At 42.8% G+C, this 27,139-nt stretch overlaps 2 protein-coding genes and 2 long non-coding RNA genes across 6 annotated transcripts; 3 read left to right on the forward strand and 1 right to left on the reverse strand.

The window, feature by feature from the left end:
* The first annotated feature begins 598 nt into the window (after positions 1-598).
* On the forward strand, positions 599-2,723 carry LOC132451307 (uncharacterized). Its single transcript, XR_009524040.1, has 3 exons — positions 599-697; positions 1,502-1,548; positions 1,700-2,723. It is a non-coding gene; the product is annotated as an uncharacterized LOC132451307 (long non-coding RNA).
* A 3,033-nt stretch (positions 2,724-5,756) lies between these two features.
* On the forward strand, positions 5,757-7,693 carry LOC132451304 (uncharacterized). 2 transcript variants are annotated; one of them, XR_009524038.1, is made up of 5 exons: positions 5,757-5,838; positions 5,993-6,073; positions 6,170-6,427; positions 6,811-6,921; positions 7,139-7,693. It is a non-coding gene; the product is annotated as an uncharacterized LOC132451304 (long non-coding RNA). The 2 variants fall into 2 exon arrangements; XR_009524037.1 differs by having other exon boundaries at positions 6,834-6,921.
* A 591-nt stretch (positions 7,694-8,284) lies between these two features.
* On the forward strand, positions 8,285-16,076 carry LOC132451140 (probable thiopurine S-methyltransferase). 2 transcript variants are annotated; one of them, XM_060043457.1, is made up of 9 exons: positions 8,285-8,341; positions 8,597-8,695; positions 8,999-9,091; positions 12,338-12,470; positions 13,645-13,697; positions 13,789-13,863; positions 14,060-14,145; positions 14,458-14,502; positions 15,775-16,076. In XM_060043457.1, the coding sequence occupies exons 2-9, from the start codon at positions 8,598-8,600 to the stop codon at positions 15,891-15,893; spliced, it is 702 nt and encodes a 233-aa protein (XP_059899440.1). In that variant the 5' UTR covers positions 8,285-8,341; position 8,597; the 3' UTR covers positions 15,894-16,076. The 2 variants fall into 2 exon arrangements, with proteins under 2 accessions (XP_059899440.1, XP_059899441.1); XM_060043458.1 differs by lacking the exon at positions 8,285-8,341 and having other exon boundaries at positions 8,537-8,695.
* Positions 16,077-16,763: 687 nt separating this feature from the next.
* Positions 16,764-25,075, reverse strand: LOC132451141 (uncharacterized). The gene is made up of 2 exons (XM_060043459.1): positions 24,826-25,075; positions 16,764-17,531 (listed from the first exon to the last, which is right to left on the reverse strand). The coding sequence occupies exons 1-2, from the start codon at positions 24,889-24,891 to the stop codon at positions 16,986-16,988; spliced, it is 612 nt and encodes a 203-aa protein (XP_059899442.1). The 5' UTR covers positions 24,892-25,075; the 3' UTR covers positions 16,764-16,985.
* Between the last annotated feature and the right edge of the window lie 2,064 nt (positions 25,076-27,139).

A 27,139-nucleotide genomic window follows, 5' to 3' on the forward strand; every position in this document is an offset into this window, starting at 1 on the left:
CAACAACTGAGCGCAGGGGGGTCCATCAGTACCTATAGTATAGGGGCCCAGGATTTGGTGCTACGGCCCTGTGTGTGTGTGTGTGTGTGTGTGTGTGTGTGTGTGTGTGTGTGTGTGTGTGTGTGTGTGTGTGTGTTTGTGTGTGTGTGTGTGTGTGTGTGTGTGTGTGTGTGTGTGTGTGTGTGTGTGTGTGTGTGTGTGTGTGTGTGTGTGTGTGTGTGCGTGTGTGTATGTGTGTATGTGTGTGTGTGGGGGGGGTATCTATATAGTTTGTATCTATATTAAGTTAATCTTTTGTGTTGTCTATTTGGTGTGTTTATCTTTATGGTGTGTATCTATATGGTGTGTAACTATGGTGTGTATGTATTGTGGCAACCCGGCCCCGACACGGCAACGCTGGAAGCCCAGAGGGCAGGTAATACAAGCAGTCTACCACCCTTTTCCCCCAGAGGGCGCCCAAGGGCCGCATTGGCACGGTCCCACTCAACGCCAACGGGAGACACCTGTGTACCAGGCCAATCAGACCCAGGTGAGGGCTATATAAGAGAAGCTGAGACGGAGTCTAGAGGCAGGAGGTATGTGACCCATGTAGGAGCCGAGAGAGATTCCCTACCCGGACGGACCTTTGCCCCAGGACCCGGTCTAGAGAAGACCTCAGAACGACACGGAAGGACCTCCTCATCTGGATACCGGGACAGTGCGTGAGATACGACCATACGTCCCCAGTGGCTCACGGAGCCCAGACTCTTTAGTTATAGTTTGCATTCACGGGTGATTCCCCTTTTCCGTTCTTTGGATTTAATAAACGTACCTTGTTGGCAGTTTGATCATCAGAGACTCTTGTTCATTGATCGTAGGCGGGGCTAATAGAACCGGGTTACCACAGTATATATGGTGTGTACCTATGGTGTATGTATGTATGCATATATGTGCTTATGGTTTGAATCTATATGTTGGGTGTATCTGTGGTGTGTGCGTGCATATGGTGTGAATCTATATGGTGTATTGTGTGTGTTTGTCTGTAGTGTGTGTGTGATGGTAGGCGATGACTCCAGTTTAACCAGTGAATGAGTCTCTTTGATGAAAGCTTCCTTCTCTCACTCACACACACACACACTCGCGCACAGTCACACAGTAAGGTGAATTGAATGAAGACTTTTTTTCGTTTTGAAGCATGAATCTAAATCAGTCAAATCAGACTCATCCCTTTAATTAAAATGAGGGAGGTCATTGAAGATCAAACACAGAGCTGACATAGCCTCTCACTGTTACCAAGAAGACCACAGGGCACCGAACCTGCCACAGCTCGCCAGCCAGGTGGTTTTCTTAATTGGTTGCATCTGGTGTGTTTCACTTAAAGGGGAACCGGACGGTATGCCCTCCACTGTTTGGCAGTGTAGCGTCTCCCAAACGTATGTTGTATTCACAGGAACCAGAACGTGTGTGTACTGTTTTATTGAGGTCTGTTGTGACTTATTTAACATCTCTTCCTGTTTCACAGGTTAAAGGCTTTTTGAAGTAAAGAGGAGCATCTCATCTGAACCTGATGTGAGTATTGTGTGGCAAAGCACAACTGACGTGACTTGTATGTGACTTGTATGTTGAATATAAATCACTGATGTGTGCAGGAAATCGGGGATTGTGGTGGTTTAACTCATTTGAAATTTGGACCATGAGTAAACTGTTCCTTCCTTCAAAGGTCTATCATGGATATTTAACTGCAGTTCTGTGAGTATCCCAACTTAACCATGAAGATGAACTGCAAACTGTAAGTCATTAATTTCTCATTACTCTTGGGCACATTGATGTATTTTGGCTTCCTGGTGAGTTAACCCGTTACCTGAAGGTTGATCTGAGTAGTAAGGATGTTTTATTGGTTCATGGGTTACTTGAGTGTTTGGTTTATGGTGGTTTTAATGATTTGTTAAAATGGTTACAGGCTCCAAGTTATTGTTGTAAGCTGGAGTAATGGGTTGGGTTCTGATATCTTCAGTCTTCTTTCATTCTACTCTCCTGAGCCCTGCATCTTCATCACATGAGTGTTTCTTTATTGATGAGGGTGTGGTCTGAGTGAGCAGAGGTGCATACTGGGATACAGAGCTGTCTGAAGTCTACAGGTCTGTAGACAAGCCCCCTCAGGGGAAACCGAGTGTTTGAGAAACTGTCGTGACGTCAGTTACATGGACTGGAATGTTCTTAAAGATGGAGACAGGGATTCAGAAGGAGAAACACCAGGGGGAGATGAGGGGGCTCCTCATCTCAACGACTAAAACACAACTTCAGTCTGACAAAGAGAACCATGGAACACCTTCAACAGTCCCCTCCAGGCATCGTGACTCCTCAGGAACAGTTTCATTTCCAAGAAGGTCTTATTTGGGGCCATCCCCATATGGATCCTGCTCCTCAAGAGCTACCCCCGTCTACTGGGTGGTCTTCTGAACAGATGACCTCCTTCCTGTCCTCAGGCTGACTAAAGCTGCACCGTTTGCATCTGTGACGGCCCCTCATTCAGGAAACCACTGGACTACAAAGACATGACTTCAGAGACGTTGACTCAACCTGAGACACATTTTGGAGACGCCAAGCATAATCAATCACCAATGTGGGACGCCACTGAAGAATGTTGTACATAATTTACGTCTCTGGAGACATTGGTTGTTCTGTTATGGGTGCCCTGGCAGGAGAGCTGGGGGGGGATGATGGAATGTTATTTGGCGTGAGGTTTTTACCGTGTGTGTGTTGGAAGATTTTTGAGCATAGCTATGGGTTCTACTGTGTCTCCCACTCACACCTGGCATGGGGTTCTACGTGCCTGTCCTGGGTTCTATGTGCGTGTGTCCGGCTTGCTTTGACGGTGATAATGTTCATACGGGGGTCTGTGTGATTGGCTTGGGATATTGGAATGGTCAACTAAATCATACCTGATGGGCGGCCACACGTTTACTTGAGGGCCTCCAGTAGACATGAAGAGCCCTGAGCGACGCTCCGGAGCGATATCCAACACACTGGGCAGGAAGGAGAGGGTGGACACAAACACACTCAAGGGTAAAAGGATGCAAGTGGCGTGTTCAGATCAGTGACTTCAAACTAGGACTAAACCAATCAGGATCAATGGAGGATGGACACCAAAAGGAATTCCACAAGGAGGACGTTGAAAAGGGACCTAAATGGGTATTCAAGATGACCTTCAGACCTGTAATGAGACGGCTCTTCCTACCTGGCTGGATTGTTGGAGTGCCCTGTGGATCTTGTCTTGCTCTCAGTTGCATGTCTTCTCAGGCTGAACTGTATTTGTTTCTGACAGGACTAGCTGAACGATTGGTTCCCTTAAATCAGAACCAATCCGGGATCTCCAGCTAGTGCGCCCTTCGAGCTGAAGTTGTGCTCTTCAGCTGAGGAGGTAAGGAAACCTTCCCTGGGGCTTCAAGATGTGAAGAGGAGAATGTTTCAAAGTGTTCCATGGTACTCTGATGAAGATTGTTGTTGTGTTCCACTGGCTGAGAGGAAGAACCCACACATCTTCCTCTTGGCCTTTCTCCTGGCGCCATCTTGAAGGATATTCCAGCTCATGTAACTGATGTCACGACAGATTCTCAAACACTTGGTTTCTCCTAAGGGGCGGGTCTATAGAACTGAAGACTTCAGACGGCACTGTATCCCAGCATGCATCTCTGCTCACTAAGACCACACCCCCATGAGTAGGATGCAACACTCTAGTGATGGAGATGTAGAGTTTTATAAGTAACGAGGGAGCAGACTAAGGTGTTTAGAACACAATTGCATGTCAAGTCTGTAATTCTTTAAACCATGAAGATGGTTGGATAGTTCAGGAATTGGGCTTCTTATTATTATGGGCAGTCCTTTCACTCGGATGCCCACTTCTCACTGGAGCTGTTCATGTGTTGGCTGGCTGGCATGATTTGCTGTTGGTGATGAGGCGGTCAGGGTGACGTTGCAGGGCTATGGTCGGCGCTCTGTGAGCTCAACGTTTAGATTTGCTCTGTATGGTTTGTACCCTGAATAATCTAGATAATTGTAAAATGTAGACACGGTTTTGTATTGAATGATTTTAGGTTTAAAGTTGTTGTGGGACGTACATGGTAGTTTGGTTCTTCGTATGATTTTGAGTGATATAACTTGTACACACTGGGTGCATAATAATGTAAAGGTACACTGAATAGTTGTAATGACCAACAGCAACAAACAGATCTCCTCAAGGTAAGTCTGTTGGCTGTATTTTAATGAAGACCATCGCTGGACTTCAGGATCTTCCTCCGTTCAGCTCAAGGTGAGGCGCTGGTTCTGTTTATTTTTTGGTTGGTTCCGGCCGGAATGTTCGGATTCCAGTCGGACGGTTTGTGCTTCCCGCCGTGGAAGGTTCTGAGTGTGGTCACTTGATTTAGTCCCAATGGTTAGCATAGAACGTTGTAGTCTTGACAACCATAAGAAACCACCTGGCAGTTAGTTGGACGGGAGTCCCCTGAGGGAATCTGGCGGAACGTTTTTTATTTGCGTTTTCGTGCCGTTGCCAACGGAAACAATTTTTCAGTTGGTTTCCATTGGGAATTGTTCCGTTATCTTAAACAACCTAAGTTTGATATTAAATACATACTGACACGTACGTCGTACAATGTTAATTTCCGATGGTTGCGCCGTACTTTTAACCACGATGACTTGACGGGACTCTCACTGCGTACAAAACAGCGTTCTACTTGCGGCCCCATTTTTGACATCGGAAGGCTGAAAATCATTTCAAGGTGGAAGATAATTTGACATTTCTTCAACGCAACCCAGCACCTGAATATGGCTGAGTATATTTGATTTAATATCGATACTGCTTAGTGTTCTTTGTTACTTCAGCTTTTGTACGTTCTAAATATCTGCTGTCATTAATTGCCACAGAAGTTAAACCCTACCCAATGGAATGACGTTAAACAATGACTTTGGTGCAGAGTTACCAACTGGATAATATCAAAGCTAAAATAATGGCCGTCATCCCACATGTTACAGTAGAAGTTACTCTAGAACTGTAAAAGGTTAAAAAGGTAACGTGTAGTTTGTCCCAAGGTGTCTGCATCCTCACCCAGAGCAAGACCTCCACCGCCTCACCCAGAGCCAGACCTCCACCTCCTCAACCAGAGCCAGACCGCCACCTCCTGTCAGAAGTCCTCCAGAACAGGTCAGTGCTCTGGTGTGTGAGTAGAGTCTTCTCAGGTCAGTTTCAATGCATGGCCTGAACCACTTCTTTAAACTTGTGGACTGCTCTGTCTTCATTCGCAAAAACGGGATTCTCATGTCTGGTCTCAAGTCTTTTCTAGCCTTGAGTTATAAAATAATAGTTCAATTAATTGTAACTCGGTTTCAGATGAGTCAATTAAGTTTATTGTTGGGCAAATGCTGATATACGATTTTATTTTTATTTTTATTTATTATGTTTATTTATTTTATTTTTTCCACAATGCCTTTTTTAAATGATTTACGATGACTATGCTCTGTAAGGTGACCTTGGGTGTCTTTAAAGGCGCCTCTAAATTAAATGTATTATAAACCTGCTGCTGTAGCTGAAAGGTGAGGCTGAGAGGCTGGGGACCGGAGGCTTGTGCTGCCAGGGTGGACCGGAGACTGAGGCTGGAGACCAGGGGCCTGCAGCACCGGACCAGAGGGTAACCATCACCAAGCTTATCTGAAACACTAAAGTCCACGGTAGTTTGGGTCTAGTTTTGATCATCTTATGACTTTAAATCTGTGCCAAGGAGCTGATGGAGGAGTCGTGCTGAAGGCCCTGACTTGTGGAGGTGCTGGTGGAAGCCCTGCCTGGTGAAGGACGTCTGTCGTGGGGTAGATGGAGCTTGACTCTGAAGTGATCATCACACTCACTGCCACTTCTCGTAGAATACTGCTACCACAAACTACCGGCGTTTGTACCATATATGCCAGACGACTACATCTGTTTTACCACATGTTGAAGCAAGACTTCCGCTGTTTGTTCCAGAACAGGACTCTGTCTGAGGAGAGCTGCTGGAGGAGCTGAGACGCTGGAGGACGACTAGGAATCGACCAACAAGGATTCCTCGTAAGTTTGTATTTACTTACATGGTTGACTTAAAGGGCAAAATACAGCTGTTACTTTGACATGCGTTAACCAACTACCGCTGTGTTTTCTTACTAGAACGTGTTTCTGGAGCGGAGGCGAGCTGGTAGGGGAGCCGTGAATATGGAGGATGACCATCACTCTACCAACAAGTTTGTATTAACCTAACAACAAAGTGGAAATAAAGGGCTTAAAAATAAGACCAACTACATGTTTGTTACCAGACTTTAGGGCCAGACTCGCGCTGTTTGTCCCAGACCAGGACTCTGGCTGAGGAGAGCTGATGGAGGAGCCAAGACTCTGGAGGACGACATCACTCTACCAACAAGGATCCTCGTAAGTTTGCCTAAAATAAACGGAGTGGATTTGTTGTAACGCAGGATTAGTTTGTCCAGTACAAGTTACGGCATACTATTGTGGTTGTTTACCAGACAAACTACAGCTGCTACTTTGTTGCACACAATTAGAGCCTAACTACTCCTGTGTTTGTGACCTTACATTAGAGACAAAGTACTACTTTGTTTGTTACCTTACATTATAGACAAACTACTACTGTGTTTGTTACCTGATATTAGAGCCCAATTACTACTGTGTTTGTTACCTTACATTAGAGCCCAATTACTACTGTGTTTGTTACCTTACATTAGAGACAAACTACTACTGTGTTTGTTACCTTACATTAGAGCCCAATTACTACTGTGTTTGTTACCTTACATTAGAGACAAATTACATTTGTAAACAGACCAGGAATCTGGAGGACTGATGGAGATGCCGTACATCTGGAAGGCAAATCCTGAGGACCACCAGGACTCTACCATCAAAGATTCCTCGTAAGTTTGCATTATCTGGACAAAGTGGACTAGGTAAGGGGTTGGGGTTCAACTCTCAAACCAATGGTGCCGGGTTCAAGTCCTCAGAATACAGTGATGCGTCCTTGAACAAGGCGCCCTAAAGCTTGCATGCTCCTTAATGACTTATCTTTGGTTCAGTTAATGTTGCATCTTTTGAATATTGAACCTAATCAATGTCCTTGTTTGGTCCGGGCAGACACACCTGAGCTGAACCTCACCTGATCCTGTTTGGTCGGGGGTAGACACACCTGAGCTAAACCCGCCCTGATCCTGACATCCTGCTGGTCCCATCTCCTCAGTTCATCTGAGCCTCGTCCTCCAGAAGACCTGCTGAGCTCAGCAGTCTGAGGCTGATGGATCAATGACCTCCAGTGGGAGTGATTTTCTTGACCCCACATGTAACCGTGTGCTTCCACACGCCTTTCCCTCACGTCTGTCACTAACCTCACTACTTCACTACTCTCTACTGCTTCCTCTTTTCTTCCTTCTCTGTGGTTCAAACCATTACACTAAAGGCGCGTCTTCCTGCCCTCAGAGGGGTTAGGGTTGAGAGTCAGGGTTTAGAGTCAGGGACAGAGCTGGTCAGGGAGGACTGCTTTTACACAAACCTCTTCACTTGCTTTCGGAATTGTGGTGACATTTTGAAAAGATTCATTTGGGAAAATGTTTTCCTCTGCTTTCCTTTACAAAATTGTATTAAACTTCTGTCAAGTGTTTTTGTTTATACATTAAAATCCCACATTGACTTCTACATGTTTGGTGCGGTTCATTTAATTGTCCTTTATCAAGCAAAATGAAGCATAGAAATAATTTTGGCATTTTCATTTTCCGTCTGGGCTAAGCCTCGGATGTTTATGAAACCTAGAAACACCCCTGGCTTAAGGAGTGGACCCATCAAAAACTAATTTCACGAACGCATGTTTTTACAGTCAAGCCAGTGACGTCAGTGGGGATGGCAAGTGGAATCACGTGACAGCAGTTGGACGTTGGATGTCCATGTCCTACAAGCCGCAGCGAGACATAGGAGGTTTTCCCTCAACAGATTCCTGTTTTGTGTGTAGAGGACCATGATGTCAACAAAACGACACGGTGTTAAAAATGAGATTCAGCGGGGTGTATTGAAAACTGTAACTCCTGTAACAATATTTATTATTTAATTACTCATTTCTGTTAACTAAGTTAAAACCTGTTGTGTTTAATAACTATCATTTTGTTTTTTTATGCAACAAAAACGATACCCGTTCTAGTGCTGTTTGGTGTAGGTCTGATTGCTCTTAATGAATGAACCAGGTTGAATGGATGAGTGAATTCCCCACGTGACAATAGTTCATCGATAGGGCCATTCCCAACCCGGAAGTACAAGGGCAGTGCGTCCTAGGTTGCAGACAGTTTGATAAAGGTACTGTGAGAGCTATCGGTGTTTTTAAGTTTACAGACATGCTGCTTCTGTTCTTCAAAGTGTGCCTAACTGTGGCATACGGACGCTAATGTGGGTTGGGGTTGACTAAACGACGATTGGCGATTGTTTACGTTAACTTTAACGTTTTCTTCCTCTGTTATCTCCCTCTCTCTCTCTGCTCCCTCTCTCGGTTCTCCTTCTCTCCCTGTTCTCCTTCTCTCCCTGTTCTCCTCCTCCTCTCCTGGTTCCCTGCAGGATGCTGGCGGTGCAGGCGGACCGGGTCGTGTCTCTGGCCGAGTGGGAGGAGCGGTGGCAACAGAACCGAATCGGCTTCCACCGGCCCCACGTAAACAAGTAGGCGTAAAGGAGTGCAATCACGCGTGTGTTGACTCAGAGTTGTGTAACTTTGTGTTTACCAGATCGTGAGATAAGTGCGTATGCTAATCTGCACTGTAGGCATACTGTATTGTGTGCTGTGTACACAGACTCGTATTTCTGCTGTCAAATATTTCTTCATCAACACAATGCTATGGGGATTTGTTTCAAATAAATTAAGCGATAATGAATAATTGCTGAAGGGACTTCATGTTATCTGTATGTTTTTTGGTCTATAGGCCTATATAGATGCATTATATTTAACATAGTTGTTCTTCATAGGTTGCTGGAGCGCAACATTAAGCAGGTGGTCAACGGGCGTACTGGAGTTCGATTCTTCTTCCCGCTGTGTGGGAAAGCTGTCGATATGAAGTGGTATGAGAAAACCCCTTCAGTTAACTTTAACTTCAAAAGTGTGTGTGTGTGTGTACGATAATTTTTTTGGTGTCATCGCTGAGTAATAAACAGTGAAATTATTTGTTATTATGGGGAAACGTTGTTGTCGTTATGGTGTTACTCGCTCGAGGCGGGACGAAATAAAGTCCTCATTAGCCTCGGATACGGTGCAGTGAAGTTCATTTAAGGATTTGTCTCTTGCTACTCCTCAAATCCTCGTAAACGGCTTTGTTACGCCATCCAACATTTACATGTCGCTTTCTGATGAACAAGCTCTATACCAGGGGTCAGCAACCTTTTCAACATGCAGTGCCAGTTTGACATTTTCTCGTTAATGAGTGTGCCTTAAGCAACAATATATTATTAAAGGTCCCATGACATGAAAATCTCAATTTATGAGGTTTTCTAACATAAATATGAGTTCCCCTAGCCTGCCTATGGTCCCCCAGTGGCTAAAACTTGCGTTTGGTGTAAAACGAGCACTAGCTGTTCTGCTCGCCTTTGAAAAAACGGAGGCTCAAGCGCGCTGATTTGGAAATCTGTGCTCATGACGTCATGATGAATCTCAGCTCCTCCCCTTACTCTGCCTGGCCCGCCCAGAGACGTTGGCCCGCCAATGAGACTCGACCGTGCGAGCGCCACATGTGTGTGTGTGTGTGTGTGTGAATACACACACTGTAACGCAAGTGTTTCTTGTCGGTTCTTTGACGTGTCTTGTATTTCCACCACGAGACTGTCGTGGGGGTTATCTGAGCCATGGTTGAGAAGGAATTGGGGGAAAGGAACTTTGGTTTGACTCGCTGAAGTACATGAACTGCGACATGCCGCCGGTTGCCGCGAGGCACCATCGCCCGGCAGCGGGCAGCCGGCAGCAGGCAGCGCGCGGTTCAGTCGACTTCAGGTTGATGTGAAAGTGGAAGAACCAGAGACGTCGCAGAACCCGACAAAGTCGTTTGTGATTCATAATATCGTCTGGAGGCGCACACAATATGTTATATGATATAGATATCTATGTATTATATGATATTATTTAGATATAGAGCTCCAGGACTGTAACGCAAGTGTTGTACACTTCCTTGTTATTTGGATAACCGTTCTGCTGTTGGTGTGATGGCGCATCACGTCGGACTCTCGTCTCTGGTATTTCTACAACGAGACTCGTATTGGGGGTTATCTCAGCCAAGGTTGAGAATGAATTGGGGGGGAAGGAACTTTGCCTTTGACTCCCTCAAGACCATGAACCACGACAAGGAGGAGAAAGGGATCTTTGCCGGGCAGCGCTTATGCACCTCCGCCTCCGGCGGTGGTCCCTCAGCGGGGCTCAAGCGGGAGACATTCGCCGCCAACAATCCCTTTCTCCTCCATGTCGTGGTTCATGTTCTTGAGGGAGTCAAAGCCAAAGTTCCTTCCCCCCAATTCATTCTCAACCATGGCTGAGATAACCCCCAATACGAGTCTCGTTGTAGAAATAGGCCTACCAGAGACGAGAGTCCGACGTGATGCGCCATCACACCAACAGCAGAACGGTTATCCAAATAACAAGGAAGTGTACAACACTTGCGTTACAGTCCTGGAGCTCTATATCTAAATAATATCATATAATACATAGATATCTATATCATATAACATATTGTGTGCGCCTCCAGACGATATTATGAATCACAAACGACTTTGTCGGGTTCTGCGACGTCTCTGGTTCTTCCACTTTCACATCAACCTGAAGTCGACTGAACCGCGCGCTGCCGGCTGCCGGGCGATGGTGCCTCGCGGCAACCGGCGGCATGTCGCAGTTCATGTACTTCAGCGAGTCAAACCAAAGTTCCTTTCCCCCAATTCCTTCTCAACCATGGCTCAGATAACCCCCACGACAGTCTCGTTGTGGAAATACAAGACAAGTCAAAGAACCAACAAGAAACACTTGCGTTACAGTGTGTGTATTCACATTGATGTGGACGTTGAAGAACCAGGAACGTCGGAGAACCCAACGCGGTCGTTTGAGATTCATAATATCGGCTCACACAGCTTTTGGCCGTGATAATATATATTATATGATATAGATATCTGTGTAGGCTATATGATAATATTTAGATATAGAGCTCCAGGACTCCCGTGCGTTCTAGAATATTTACAGAACACGGCTAAAGGGTGTGCGCCTCGCCATTGCGATACATCCACTGTAAACAGAGCGCATGGTGGCTGCAAGCTGCTCAGGGCCACACCCCCACCCTCCTCCTTGACACGCCCACCGAAACAGCGCATTTGGGGGAAGCTCAATGTGCGACTGGCTCGGAGTGGCTGTAACTCTGCACCACGGCTGAATTTAGGGAACGTCTTTGAATACTGTGTTAGTTGCCCACTAATACCTATATTAAAGAATACATAAAATAGCATGTCATGGGACCTTTAAGCTAAATTATGACACAGCAACCAAAAACATTTCCAGAAGCCCTGGAATTGTATTATTTCCATATAGTCCACAATCATGCATCAACATTTTTTTTTGTTGTTATATTTGCAACATAGGCTTACAAATTATAATTACATGTGTCCATTCTTAAAACACCACTTTCAGAATCTCATTCAAAAACATATTTGCACTGTGAGAAAGGTAAAAAAACAAGAATATATGAGAATGTTGGAACCATCCACATCAATATCTTTAAGACTTGTACAGCTTTGCAAAACCATGTTAAGGCGATGCATACAGGCCACTTGCAACAATATTTTAAATATTTTCTTGCCTATTACTCATGACATAGGTTTAAAAACTATTAATTGATCCCATTTCAGAACACTGCTTTCAGTAACTCATTTAAACATATTTGCACTGGGAGGAAATGCCCAAAACAGAATAAAGTGCAAAAAAAAAAATCGGTAGAATGGTTATGTTTCCACATTGTGCGTCAACATTTTTAATAATAAAATAAATACGATTTTTATTAATTAATTTTTTCACAGTGTGCCAATGATTATGCTGCCGCGTGCCTGTGGTGCCACGCGTGCCTAGGGTTGCCGACCCCTGCTCTATACCATAGTAGTTGTTAGCAGTTTCCAATCCTTAAACCTCATGGCGGCACCAGTACCGTGCTCTTATCTGTCGCGCTACATGTAGTGAAGAATAACTGTTAAACATCTTCTCTGTCAATATCAGCCTCCCCAAAACGCTTAACCTCAAATGTGGCCGCCATTTTATCTCCAACTGTTTTCTTGTGTCCCGTGTGCAAGGTTGGCTGACATGGGCCATTCTGTGGTGGGGGTGGAGATAGCCGAGAAGGCCATCCTGCAGTTTTATGAAGATAATAACATGAGCTATGCTGTGGAGCCCGTCCCCTCCATACCCGGAGCAAAGGTTTACAAGGTACGCAAGCGATAAACACAACCTGGTCTCACAGGAATCCTGGAAATGACTACGGACGAATAATTTGAAATCCGTGGACACATCACGGAAACACGCCGATTTCCGTGATGTGGCCACGGAATTCGCTCCAATGCAAGTTAATGACGCTGATGTTCCGTGGCTCACACACGGATCCCCGTTTCAACGAGCGAGTCGACCACGGGGGATTAACTCAAAACCCGGGGTGGTCTCACTGAAACACTTAAATTGTCCTTGTTGTGTCCACGGAAGTTGCTCCAATGCAAGTAAATGACAATGATATTCCGTGGCACACACACAGATTCCCGTTTCAATCTGTGTGTGCTCCCGTTTCAATCTGTGTCTGTGTGCCACATTTGACCACAGCGGTGGTCTGACGGAATCACTTCAATTGTCCGTGATGTGGCCACGGAATTTGCTCCAATGCAAGTAAATGACGCTGTTATTCCGTGGCTCACACACGGATATCGGCGTGTTTCCGTGATGTGGCCACGGATTTCGAGTTAAGCGTCCGACCGTAGTCATTTCACGGATTCCTGTGAGACCATGTTGCAACAACAATAGAAGGTAAGTCAGCAGCATAATTGTTTGTCCAGTGTCCACACAGTCTCTGTCTCCCTCTCTCGCTGCAAGGGCTTATTTTGCCCACTTTTAATGTTGTTGTTTTTCATTCATCATTAAAGGGGACCTATTATGCTTTTTCGACTTTTATGACTTCTAAACGTTGTTATAATGATTGATAGTCATGTTTAACCATACTAAAGTGTCAAATCGAAAATCGACATCGTTTTTTGGGTATGGTTAAACATGACTATCAATCATTATAACAACGTTTATAGGTCATAAAAGTCGAAAAAGCATAATGAGTCCCCTTTAAGGCAAAGGGAAAAACCTTATTTTTACATAGTACAGAAGATAATACTTCATATTATTGGGGCATTCATCCTGAATATAAGGGGGGGGGGGGGGTAGAGTATCATCTTTTAGAGAAGCCCCAATTTATTTTGGAACCTGGTTAGTGTATCTGCAGGATTTGTATCAAAGAGCTCTTGTCATTTTAATGAGTGAGCACCAATCTTATTGGATTGATCTTAACTGCATCAATCAAAAGGTCAACGTGACTGGCCACAATTAAACAAACAATGTTGTGTTTCAGAATGTTGAGAAAAGCATTTCGATCTACCATTGTGACCTGTACAAATTCAACAGGTAAGGAATCCATTTTATTTTTACAACCCTTTGTTGAATTAGACTTGCAGAAAGTATGAAACAGTTAAAATACCTGTTGTCTTTAACACAGTTGTGTTGAGGGCCAGTTTGGAGCCATTTGGGACCGTGGGTCCCTTGTGGCCATTAACCCCGAAGACAGAGAAAAGTAAGTTAAAATTAATAATTTTCATGGAAAATGTAGTAAATTAAAATTGAAAGAAAAACAATGCAATGCTTTAAATATCTAAGAAAAAAAAATCCTTAGCCATACAACGCCCAATCATTTAAACTGTTGCCAAAAAACGAATCCGAAGAAATTACAAAATGCATCGATACGTTTGTTTTTTTTCGTAACGCTGCAGGTACGCCTCACTCCTTCTGTCTCTGATGGCCGAAGACTGCAGATATCTGTTGTCCACGCTACTCTATAACCCTGAGCAACACAAAGGTAAAGATACCTTAAAGCAGTAGAGCGGGATATCTGAAACTTGCCATCAATTAGCCTGTCTTACGCAGAATCATACAGGCTGTTTAACTCCAAACTCCTCATGGTGCGTCCAGAGGGGAGTTCGCTGGGTTAGCAATTGCGAGTGTTCAAATTCGAGCTGAAATAGGGGGTTCACTTAAAAGGTACTTTAACTCCAAACACTAACCCTCAATATGCTAGCATGGCAGGGTTTCCATCCCAGCTGTGGAGAGAGATGCGTTGATTTAAAATATATATCTATTTTTTTTTAATCGATTTCGATGTTTTCTGCAGGTCCTCCGTTCCTGGTCCCCAACGAGCAGATCCTCGCTCTGTTTGGTGAGTCCTCAGAGTCCACTGCTCACAAGGAAACAGCGACACAGGAGGGGAGACCGAGACGATCTGGACAGAAAACGCAAAAGTGGCGTTGCGTTCTCACTTTTTATTCTGCGTTTAGACGAGCGTCTCTGGGGGGAAATCTGCGTGCATACGGTGACGCAAAAGTGTGTGAATTTAGATGTAGTATGCACGCCAGGTGGCTAGGTGGTACGGTGAAGCACTGCCACTCAGCACCACCAAGAGTGCGCGCATGCGTTGAAACTTAAACGTTGACGAGAGCCAGCGTGCACATATCAGAGCAAACTTTTGCGTTGTTAACCCTTAGACCATTGGCTCTCAAAGTGCAGCCCGCAGAAACATTCCTGGCGGCCCGCAACGACATACAGATGTATATTATTAATTTAAACAAAAATAAATAAATGTAAAGAGAGAAGTCGACTCTGCCTAGCTTTCAATTAAATCCTGTTACATTTGTTAGTTTTAATCCGACTATACATTACTTTGAAAGGATGATCCTCTGTTTCGTGATTTAGACCTCACTTTACCTCACTCCCAGAGGTCCATGGTGCAATGTTTTTTTTTCACCACTGGGATGCTGGCGGCGTTTCCCGCCTGATTTTTTTCTTTTTTTTTCTTTGGCGGCCCTCAGTAAAATTTTGGGTTCCTAAAATTGCCCTCAGTTGTCAAAACTTTGAGAACTCCTTTAGACGGATACGCAACGGTGCAGCGTTTTTAAGATTCCCACTCTGGAGAATCTTAAACGAAAACGCTGTCGCTGTCTAAACGAAAGGCCCATCTGATGAAATATTTTGTCGTTTTCACCCGCAAGCGTCGTCGTGTAAACGGGGCCAAAGTGTGCTTTTGGAGATAAACATGAACATTGAAAGGGCGCAAACATACAGAGCCAGGGAGGTGACATGGGAGTCATGTTTTTGTAAAGCTTTAGTAGTTTAAGTCAGTCCCACGCACGCTTTTCCAAGGCGCATGTGGTCCTAACACACCCTCTGCCCTCTGCTCTGCAAAGATAAATTCTGCTGTTTTTCTGCATTGGTAATTGTCATTGTGTGGCCATTAGTGCACTTACGCTTAAATGGCCGTTACTTTTAGTTAAGTGTACATAATTATTTTAACATCTTGTTTTAACCGTAAATACTTCTGTCCTTTTATGAAAATTATCAAGATCACTAGTATCTGGTGTTTCAAATGTTATTTGGATTTCCTTGTTGATTATTTCTGATAGTGTTTTAAGGTGGTTGTTATTTTCTTTATAAGGAAGCAGCTGTGAAGTCCAGCTGTTGGATTCAGTGGATGCCCTGGACCAGAGATGGAGGGAGGCTGGCTTGGATTTCATGACTGAAAACACCCATCTTATCGCCCTTAAAATCGATTAAAAAGGATTGAATGTGTTCTTCATTGAGATGTATATTTCTCTCTTCATGATTTGCTTAATTTTATCTGCCTATATTCATTAATGTTTTGGACAAAGCGGTGGATAGATGTTTTCATCATCTTTTCCTTTACAGGAAAATAATTGCATTTTGTGTGAGAACTGAATAAAATGCTTTAGTAACAAAGGCTATTCTTATTTTATTGATCTATATTTTATCCGTCTAGCAGCCTACCCAGCGGACTGTAGCAAACGTTGCTCATCTATCCAGCACACATCTAGGTGGACACACGACTTGTGATGTCAGAAGAAGCATAATTTCAGAATGGCTTGTAATGGCTAATCAAACTAACACCTGGTGGTATAATATGGAACCTTTAATTTTCCCCCATTGATCCCCCAGGTCGATTACTGTGACCGATAGAGTGCGACAGAGCCAAAGGAAAGCCACGATTCATCTCTTGGCGTACGTGAACTCCACCAAACAGGAAGAGGGTCCCGGTCACCCTGGAGAACCTCAAAAGCAAGTCGCACACGACCATTTCAACCAGGCAGAATTTAATGCAGAACTTATATAGCATTAGGCAGAAGGGTCGATAGTGACTCAGAGAAGAAATGGGTTAGATCAGACAATTCCAGAAAAAGAAAGCAGTGGGCCTACAGGAAACAAATTATTATGTTGAATTATTGTTTTGAGAGTATGTGGCACAAAGTCTACCAAAATATTTAATCAGGCTACGAATTGATTTTCATAAATGCATACAGTATATCATATATATATATGCGTTTCTTTTTTTTTTTTGTAAATGTGTGGATTTGAAGGTAAATTCAGTGTAAAATAAATTTGGATTTTTTTTATTCTGAATGTTTACACTTTGAATTAATTAAACAGACCAAAACACTTTTCATAACATACCACATATGTCAAATTAGAAGTTGGTCCACATATTAATTCTTCAAAAATATTTAGCTTTGAAAAAAAAGTTAAAAAAATAAGATGATGTATATAATATGAAGCATGGATACAATAAGCCCCTGCTGTCAAAAGGAACGACTGACTGCAGATAGGCAGAAGCAGGGCAGACTACAACGACCACTAGACATTTATCTTTGGTTTGGTTTTGCCTCGACAGACATTGGCATTTTGGTTTCTGTCCCTGTTTGGCTCGAAGTGGGTGGGAAGACATATGTTATCCACTTTGTCACAGGCCAGAATCAGGTGCTTGTTCTCCTCTGTGACCATGTACGGGTAACCGGCATAATCGCTGACCACTGTTAAATATTTGAATGGCTGCCTGCTGATGCAAAGGTTCTGCCTCTTGTCATTCGGATTTGCTGGCTGTGTGCACTGCCGGCCCCCCTCGTCGGTGCACACCGCATTCACCCTGCCCAGGTCGCTGGGCTTCAGGAAGGACTGAATACGCCGGTTGGGGTCCGGGTCTCCGAGGAAGTCTTTCCATTTTTTCAAATTAGCGGTTTGTGGTGCTCCATGGGGGAAATGACGGCAGAGGAAGATGCAATGGGCAAAACCTTTTTCGCGGGAAGTGCACGCAGTACTTTCTGCCAGGAAGTTGTGGCACAGCAAGAGACCCACCAAGGCCAGGGAGATGCAGCGCTGGTACCCGGCCATTACTCTGGTTATCTGGAAACACAAGCAGGGTCAGATGGTGCAACCCCCACTTCTGGCTCCTATCTACCATGGCATTAATACATTAGCAAATAGTGGAAACTACTTTATTTTTATAACAACTTAGTAGGCCTACTTAAAGAACTGACAGTATTTCGATGGTGTATTGCATACTGTGACAGTATTACATACCGACAGTAGGGAATATAAAACACAAGATATAGTATTTTATACTACTTAATCCAATCCAGTTCTTATAACATCAAATAGCTTTCACTTCTAGAATAAGATGAGAACAACTAAAGCATTCAATAAATTCTACAACTAATTGGACGATCTGAAATTTCCAAAAATCACAGATGTGAATGTTGAAGTTATTATCATTGCATAACTTGGAGCACCAGATAATAACTTGTTTACTATTATACAGGCAGATACGTCTTTAGTTTTAAAGACATGTCTCTACAAAAAAACTGTATTTAAATTTGGGGATTTGAAGGTCAATTCAACATAAAGAAATGTTGTGAATGTTTACTCCTTGAACAGAGTAAACATTCACAACATTTCTCAAATCCTCTTCAACTTTGAAATGCTCCTTATGCATTCTTCCAGCGACAGACTTCATTTAAAGTGAACAACACAGACTTAGAGTGTGTGATATCATCAGCTAATCTAATGCTGCCTATTTTATTCTTCAAACATTATTTCAAACTCCAACCCCTAACTTTCATGAGAAGTTTTACTTCTCATGAAAAATTGATGCATCATCACTTAGACAAATTTGTCCTCTTTCTAATCTGTAAGTATTTAAGCTGTCATACTTACATGTTCTTGTTTTTTCTGCGAGCGTAACCTTGGCAGGACTCTCTGTGTTTTATAACCAGTTCTGCGGAACAAAGACTTAACAGATCCAGGCTCCAGATACTGGACCACAGCTCATTTTGATTGGCTGATTAAACCTCCAGCAGTTTGTGCCTCTCTCTCTATCTCCTCTGTCTTTCTCCATCTCCCTTACTTTACTCTCTGTCTCTCTCTCTACTACTACTACTACAACTATTGCTACAGCTACTACTACTGCTAGTACTGCTGCTGCTGCTACTACTAGTACTACTACTACTACATCTTCTAATAAAAAAATACTTCCAATACTGCTACAATTAACCTTTGCTATAACGCACATCATTATAATACAACCTCCGATGTAACGCTGAGTATAGTGGGACCCTGATTTGACAGAATGATATAATTTGAAATATTTCTCTCAAATATTGCGTTGACCTTGATGAACATCAGTATGTTACATATACTAAGTTAGGTTTACAATATGAGGACACAATGGTCAAGTCCACGCTTATTTATTCTAGTTTTGTCGTACTTCCTATAAACATTGCACTGCATGAATGTGGTTGCTTCTGGATGTTCAGTTCAACACATTTGAGCTTTCATATAGTTCTGAGAATTAATTTCACAATTCTACATTTTCAGCATGCTGGGTAACCATCGGCATTCACTCGATTATCTGCAGGAAATGCAGATTGTATTGTTCTTCCGTAATTGTCTTTAACCACTTCTGCTTCTGCATGAGTTCAGCTACAGAAACCTTCCGAATATTAAAATGTTAGTCTTTAAGTTAATGTTCGCCATGTATTCAACATTTTTCTAACTTCTTAAATTTACAAAAAAATTATTTGTTACAAATTCTGTTAATGGGCGGAATCTTCAATTTTTTTTCAACTTGCTCCACTTTCAAATGCTACCTCTTCTGAATACTTTCAGCTACCGACTTCATTTGAAGTTTATAGTTCTTAATGGGTGTTTATTGGTTAATTTAGAGTTTATGATGTCACCTACTCATCCTATCGAAGTTGTAACAGTAGCAGTATTAGTAGAATTCATAGCAGTAGTAGCCACTTAACCTTTGCTATAAAGCGGTGATTAGAGTCCATGAATGACTCTTGTTCTTGTATTGTTCTTCCGTATAGTTTTTTAACCACTTCTGCTTCTGCATGAGTTCAGCTACAGAAACCATCCAAACATTAAAATGTTACTCTTTAAGGAATGTTGGCCATGAATTCAATTTTTTCTAACTGCATTTTTTTTTTTTTACTAATTATGTCAATCTTCAAATTCTCCTCAACCTCCTGACAGTCCACTGTCAAATGCTACCTCTTCTGCATACTTTCAGCTATTTTTAAGTTTGAATGGGTTACAAGACTTTCAACATTTAAACTTTTTGAAATCCTTTACAGTTTTCAAACAATCAGTTTCCATGTAATGGTGGTTTTACTCTTTTTCTGAGTTTATAATGGGTGTTTATTGCTTCATTTAGAGTTTGTTATGTCACCTACTAATCCTTTGCTGCCCTTCTGCTTCTTCAAACATTATTTCAAACTTTAAAGCTGTATCTTCCACAACTTTCACTTCTAATACAAAATGTATATCACAACCATCTGCTGCAATTTCATACGAAGAACTTAAACTTTATGGTGATTCCCTTGAGTGTTATTTTTGCGAGGCTCTCTCTGAGTTATGCCCAGTTCTGCTCAATAATGACTGATCATTTTCAGGCTCCAGATACAGGACCACAGCTCATTTTGATTGGTTGATTAAACCTCTCAGTTTATGCCTCTCGCTCTCTTCTTTCTCTCTCTCTGTCCCTTCTCTCTATATTTTTCTCTGTCTCTCACTGCTATGATTACTACTATCACAACTAATACAACTAATACTATTACACTTAACCTTCGCTATACAAACATTGTTATAACGTACCGTCCAATATAACGCGGTGCTTGCTTGGACCCCAATTCTGCAGCCTGATATACCGTATTGGTCAGAATATAAGACGACCCTGATTATAAGACGACCCCCCGTTTTTCAACCAAACATTTAGAAAATAAGATTGGCAGACCAGATTTGCCGAACAAAGAACTTTGTTTTTATTAAAAAATAACAATATTAAAAACCCAGTGAATTAAACACTTGTTATATTAATGACAATAATAATAATGCCAGTAAAGGCCACGGCACTTTCAAGGCAAAATATGTACAGTATGATTCAAAATTTATATCAAGCAATAATCAAGCAACATTGTGAAAAAAAAAATAATAACAGAGAAAATACAGGCCACATATTTAACTAAACTTAACTAAAATTCGCCAAACTTCTCCTCCGATCTCTCTCTGTCTCTCACACACGTCCTCTGCCCCGCTGTGTTTGCTCTCGCTGTCATCGCTCCCCAGCTGCTCCGCTTCCAGCGGCTCCTCCCAAAGCGCGTTTTCTCTGACGTATTCAAAATCTCTCGGTTCAACCTCACTGAAACGACCACTTTGAGGACCACGGTAGGATTTGCGCTGACTGTTGGCATCTGTGAGACGTTGTTTTGGTTCTCGCCATCTTCTTACGTTACACTCCGTGACCCCGAACTTCTTGGCAGCTTGGCAGTTGTAACTTGACTACCTTATTGAAGACCATTATTTAAAAATTGGCATCATAGCTCCTCCGCTGTTGTTGATTGACCTGACCCACTTTTGAGCCACTTGTCTCTAAATGGCCAGCCTGTCTTTAAACACCGGTAACAGTCTGGTTGTTAAGGACGATGGACTACTTCTTCCCGGAACCAATTTCTGGCGCCACTTGCGGCCGCAAATGTGTATTGACATTTAAAGGGAGAGGCGAAGAAGTGAAGCTGCGCTCTGAATACTAGACCCCGAATAAAATGCTGCGTTTCCACTGCAGGGTGCGGAACGGATCGGATCGCAAAGGTGCGGTAGGGAGGGGGCGGTATAGCCCAGCTCAGTTCCGAGGTCGTGTTTCCACTGCCGACAGTACCCTTTGTGGTAGGCCGGATGTCGATCGCCGCGGCAGCTACGTAAACATCGTAAACAACGTCTTCCTCCCCAATAATGCAGACAAACGTCTCCACCTCCTTGTTCGCCCAAGCAAGCGTTTTACACGACATGTTAATTGTTAAGTAATAATACCTCGAGGCTACTGTTTGTTTGTTTTTATCCCTGCGTCACCCGGAAGTGATGATTCTGTCGACCAATCAACGGAGGGGGTGTGTAGCTAGAATTTCCCGGGACCCTTTCAGGCGTCTCGTCTCGTTTTCAGTAACCCAACGGAGGAGTCCTGAAAACGAGGCCAAAACGGGTACGGCTAAGTCCCGGTCACGCCCACTTTTGGCGGTGGAAACGCGACCCGATCCGCACCTATCCGATCCGTTCCGCACCCTGCAGTGGAAACGCGCCACAAGACGACCCGACTTTTTCGGACCTATTTCGCGGGGAAAAAAGGCCGTCTTATATTCTGACCAATACGGTAAGTTGAAACGTTTCCCTCAGCATTTTAGTGGATTTTGAGTAACGGAAACATGAGTCTGAAAAATTTAATTTAAATTCATGTACATGCTTATTTCATTTTGTTCCATTGTAAAAAACTAAAACATGCAATTTTTTCTGGCAAAACAATGTAAAATAATTAGTCTTGCTAAGACATAATCTGTGGAACGTGTGTGATTAGTTTTCATCTTTGCAGGAGGCTTGTCTGATATGGCCAATCTGTTTCAATTTGATGTGATGACACGCCGAGTTCATGCAGTTTTGCACATGTTTAAAATGTTTAGCTTAACAGCGTATTGTCAGCTATGTTGAAAAAGCGTCGAAGCGTTCAATAAATGTGACGCACCGATGCATGGGTTCATGCAGTTTTGGGCATGTTTAAAATGTTTCCTCGTAATTTGTCAGCTTTGATCAAATGCCGTTAATACACACCTTTATGTCATAAATATAACATGCCATTGATGAATGTTTGTATGGTGCATCTTATCTAGGCCTATCTCAATCAAATTGGCTTTGCCCACCCGTTTTTCTCTGTGCCCGCCCATTTGAACATTTATCGCTACGCCACTGCTTTGTTCCAACCTGAAGGATTGTCGGGTTCTAACCCTCTGCTTCCATCCAGATCTTCCCACTTCTGCGGTGCTGTCCTCTGACTCCACCCTCCCGGTTTCCACACCGACCCAGCTTGAATTCCACATCTTTTCCACCAGGGGCACCTTGGCATAGAAAAATGCAGAGCAATAACACGGGAAGCGGTCTACTGGCCGAATATCTATTATTAAGATCTATTTCTCTTCGCTGTTTCATTCTAGTACATCTTGTTCGGATTGTGATCGTTTATCATCAGCAGGTGTAGGCCTGTTTCCAGGGGATATTATCAACCGTTTAAACAGAAAGTGCTGACTGGAAAGGAGGACAGGTGACATTGGCCCCCTGGGAGGCATATTAAACGAAGAAAGAGCAACGTTTGGATGAACAGTGGATGGATGGATGATGATGGATGAAGGAGTGAAGAAAGGAGAGAAGGGTAGAAGGAAGGGAAGGATTAAGGAGGAAATTGAATGAATGAAGGAAGGAGGCAGGGGAATAAGGCGAGAGGAGAGGAAGAAGGGAAGAGGGAGAGGGTATAGGAGGCAAGGGAGGAGGTAAAGAAGGTAAAGAAGGACGAGTGTAAATCACTTGTGTGTGTTCTTCAAGGAAGGAGGAACACACACAAAAACACACACACACAAACTGTCACTTACACACAATCACAGACACACACACACTCTCTCACACAAACACATTCATACTCTCACTTATTACACAAACACTTTACTCTCAATTATTACAAACCCCCACATGCACACACACGACACACACACACACACACACACTGACACAAACACACACACACAAACACAGAATCCCACAGACAAACACACTCATACTCACTTACACACACACTCAAACTCTCTCTACCTCTCTCTCTTTCTCAAACACATACACCCCCCCCCCCCCCTCTCTCTGTCTCTGTCCGTCTCTCTTTCGCACAGGAAATGCAGATTGTATTGTTCTTTCGTAATTTCCTTTTACCACTTCTGCTTCTGCATGGGTTCAGCTACAGAAACAATACAAATATCTAAATGTTAAACTCTTAAAGGAGATTTTGGCAATGTATTCAGCATTTTTCTATATTTTCTACATTTTTAATCATAATACTTTAGAAAAAGAAACATTCATGTACACTCTTATTTCATTTTGTTCTGGCGTATTTCCTTTAATAATATGCTACTACAAATACCACTACTACTAATGTGAGCTCAATCTTGCTACAAACACACACGTCCCTTGATCCATAGAGAACACAGACCTGCATGTGCAAGTCTTTAATACATGACAACTTTTTGATGCACGAAAATTCATCTTTGGTTTTATTTCCCCCATCGATTGCCCAGGTCTGTTGACCGATAGAGGGCGACAGAGCTCGAGGAAACCCACGATTCATCTCTTGGTGTACTTGAACTCCACCAAATGCAGGCAGAGGGGCCCGGTCGAGAATTATTTTTTTTCCCAAATAGGTTTTCCTTTTCTCGCCTCTGATTGGTTAGAATGGCTCTCCTCAAATTGGTTATAGTTAGGGTTTGGGTAAGGGTCAAACCCTAACCCGAAAATTAGGGTTAGGGTTTGGTTAAGGGTTACCCTAACCCTAACCTCCCAAAAAACAGCTAGGACTAATTGAAAGACGATCTAAAGGAGAGCCCTTCTAACCAATCAGAGGCGAGAATAGGTAAACCTGTTTGGGAAAAAATACTTTGCGACCCGGTCACCCTGGAGAATCTCAAAAGCAAGTCAAACATGACCAGTTTAACCATTCAGAATTTATTGCAGAACTTCATATAACATTGGGCAGAAGGGTCAATATTGACTCAGAAAAGAGATGGTTAGATCAGAGAAAGCCAGAAAAAGAAAGCAGAAGGCCTACAGGAAACAAATACGCACGTTGGCTTTTAGGTCGAGAGTATCAGGCGACCAAATTCTTGAATCAGGCTACGAGTAGATTTTTTCATTTACAATTTGTGGATTTGATGGTTAATAAAACTAATATAAGTAAGAAATTAACAGAGTGGAACACTTTTCATATCATACCACATTTGTCAAATTAGTAGTAGGCCTACACGCTCAATTCTTCCAAAATATTTAGCTTTGAAAAAAAAAAAAGATTAATATGAAGCATGGATACCAAAAGCCCCTGCTATCAAAAAGGAATGACTGACTGCATATAGGCAGAAGCAGGGCAGACTACAGCGGCCACTAAACATTTATTCTAGTTTGGTGTTTCACCAAACTAGAATACCGAAAATAATATAATAGTAATATAATAATAGTTTGAAATATTTCAAACTTCAACCCTGGAACAAAATTTATCCATCATAACATAGACCAATGTGTCCTCTTTCTAATCCGTAACTATATAAGCCGTAGTACTTACGCTATATGGAGTTTTCTTCGAGTGTTTCCTTGGCAGGGCTCTCAGTCTTCTGCTCAACAACGGCATTTCAGGCTCCTGATATAGTAGCACAGCTCATTTGGATAAACTGATAAAACTCCAGCAGTTTGTGCCTCGCTCTCTATCTCTGTCTCTCCATCTTTACCTCTCTTTGTCTCTCACTTCTACTAACACCACGACTACTTTACAACTACTTCCACCACCACTACTTTACTTCTACTACCACCACCACTACTTTAGTACTGCTACTACCAGCCGACTATCACTGCTGCTGCTACAACTACGACTACTACTATACAACGACCACTACACCTACTACTAGGAGTACATCTACTACTACTAGTATTACCTCTGCTACTAGTATATACTACTACTAATACACTAGTTCTACGACATTACAACTGCTACTATACTACGTTTATACTACTAAACTGCTACTAGTACCACTACTACGACTGCTATTACTAGTGCTACTACTACAATTAGTACTGTGTATATTTCAGCTCTTAACACCAAAGTATACTACTCCGACTCCGTAACCCCACTCCCTAACTACGGAGGGGGAAGAACTGCATTCGCAGTTCTTCGTCGGGATGTCGGATACGCAATGCAATTCGCCCCCCGATCGATCTTACATGTTGACTACCAACCATGTAAATAGTGTTGAAAGTAAACTTCCAAGGCTTTTCAAATCAAGCTAATAAGTAAATATGGGGCAAAGTCAAATCGGAGAAGTTATTCCGGAAATGGTGTTAGAGGACCAATCACAGCCCTTGCCGTCTCCGTCCATCTCAGTTACCTCGACGGATAGTTAAAAAAGATTGGATGCACACGTAGAGCTACCGAGAGTCAGAGAGAGGGCTCTCCGTGTCTACGCACTATAATGAGTGTTATAAACCAGCCTTTAGTGTCTTTAGTTAATGCAGTTCAGGTTCCAATTCTGTCGGTTTGACATTTCATCTTCAACAGTTTCGTTCAATACATTTAAGATTTCAGATGTTGCAGAAAAATATATTTCCCATTTCTGCAATGCTTTTTTTTTCTCAGCTGTCAGCATTCACTACAATTCTGCAGCAAGTTGTTCTTCTTCTACTGCTATCACCTCCACCACCTGTGCTACTGCTAAAACGTATTTTTACCTTGTGCTTTACTGTATCTCGTTGTACTCTGTACACTTATTTTTAGCTCACTGTTTTAACCTCTTTTATCTTCTCACACCATTTTTACCACATAGTTTTAATCTCTTTTTTTTTTTTTCCAGGAAAGCCCTTTATTTACGGGTGTTGCAAATTAGCCTATGCCATAATCACTATGAAACTTGCATTGGACGGCTGTTCTCAGTTTGCCTATGTACACTGTACCTGTCCCTGTCAAATAAGCCATGAATAGATAAACGTATCCTACACTTGTACTACGATACCACAGGGCTCTCTGTGTGTGATGCCCAGTTCTGCTCAACAACGACTCTTTCAGGATCCAGATACTGCAGCACCGCTCATTTGGATAAGATGATTTAAACTCTGGCAGTTAGTGTCTCTCTCTCTCTCTCTCTCTCTCTCTGTCTCTCTCTCTCTCTCTCTCTCTCTCTCTCTCTCTCTCTCTCTCTCTCTCTCTCTCCATCTCTCTCCCCCCCTCTCTCTCTCTCTGCATCTCCCTCTCTCTCTCTGCATCTCTCTCTGCATCTCTCTCTCCCCCCCTCTCTCTCTCCCTCTCCATCTCTCCCTCTCTCTCTCTCTCTCTCTCTCTCTACATCGCTCCCTTCATCTCTGCCTCTCTCTCTCTCTCTCTCTCTCTCTCTCTCTCTCTCTCTCTCTCTCTCTCTCTACATCGCTCCCTTCATCTCTGCCTCTCTCTCTCTCTCTCTCTCTACTGCTCCTTCTACAACTGCCAATGCTATAACTTGTCTTACTACTTCTACTGCTACTAATACTCCCAAATTTCGATTTACCTGTACCAGTACCTGTATTTTGACAATAAAGATCATTCATTCATTCATACTACTACTACTGCTACTGCTAAGCTACTAATGCTTATACGACTACTACTACTACTACTATAACTGCTACAACATACAAGTTCCACTACTTCTGTTTGATTGTGGTATTCTTCAGGTAATACATTTAGGTTAGCTAGCCAAACTGTAATACTTCCTAAGAATTTTTAGGTTATGCAGTTCAGCTTCCAATTCTGTCAGTCTCTTACATATCATCTTCCAGGTTTTTCAGCCACGCAGTTCCTTACATTTGAACTTGCCGATCTTTCGCGAGAATTTATTCAGATTTTGGCATTTTCAGAA

Source organism: Gadus macrocephalus, chromosome 22 (assembly GCF_031168955.1).
Source record: "Gadus macrocephalus chromosome 22, ASM3116895v1".
Lineage (NCBI taxonomy): Eukaryota > Metazoa > Chordata > Actinopteri > Gadiformes > Gadidae > Gadus > Gadus macrocephalus.

Bases quoted from the DNA above. Each gene is read 5' to 3' on its own strand.
- LOC132451140 (XM_060043457.1), top strand. From the start codon at position 8,598: ATGCTGGCGGTGCAGGCGGACCGGGTCGTGTCTCTGGCCGAGTGGGAG. The intron at 8,696-8,998 runs GTAGGCGTAAAG...TGTTCTTCATAG, and splicing joins CACCGGCCCCACGTAAACAA to GTTGCTGGAGCGCAACATTA. The intron at 12,471-13,644 runs GTACGCAAGCGA...GTTGTGTTTCAG, and splicing joins CCGGAGCAAAGGTTTACAAG to AATGTTGAGAAAAGCATTTC.
- LOC132451141 (XM_060043459.1), bottom strand. From the start codon at position 24,891: ATGCCGTTGTTGAGCAGAAGACTGAGAGCCCTGCCAAGGAAACACTCG. The intron at 17,532-24,825 runs GTAAGTACTACG...TTGTGTTTCCAG, and splicing joins CGAAGAAAACTCCATATAGC to ATAACCAGAGTAATGGCCGG.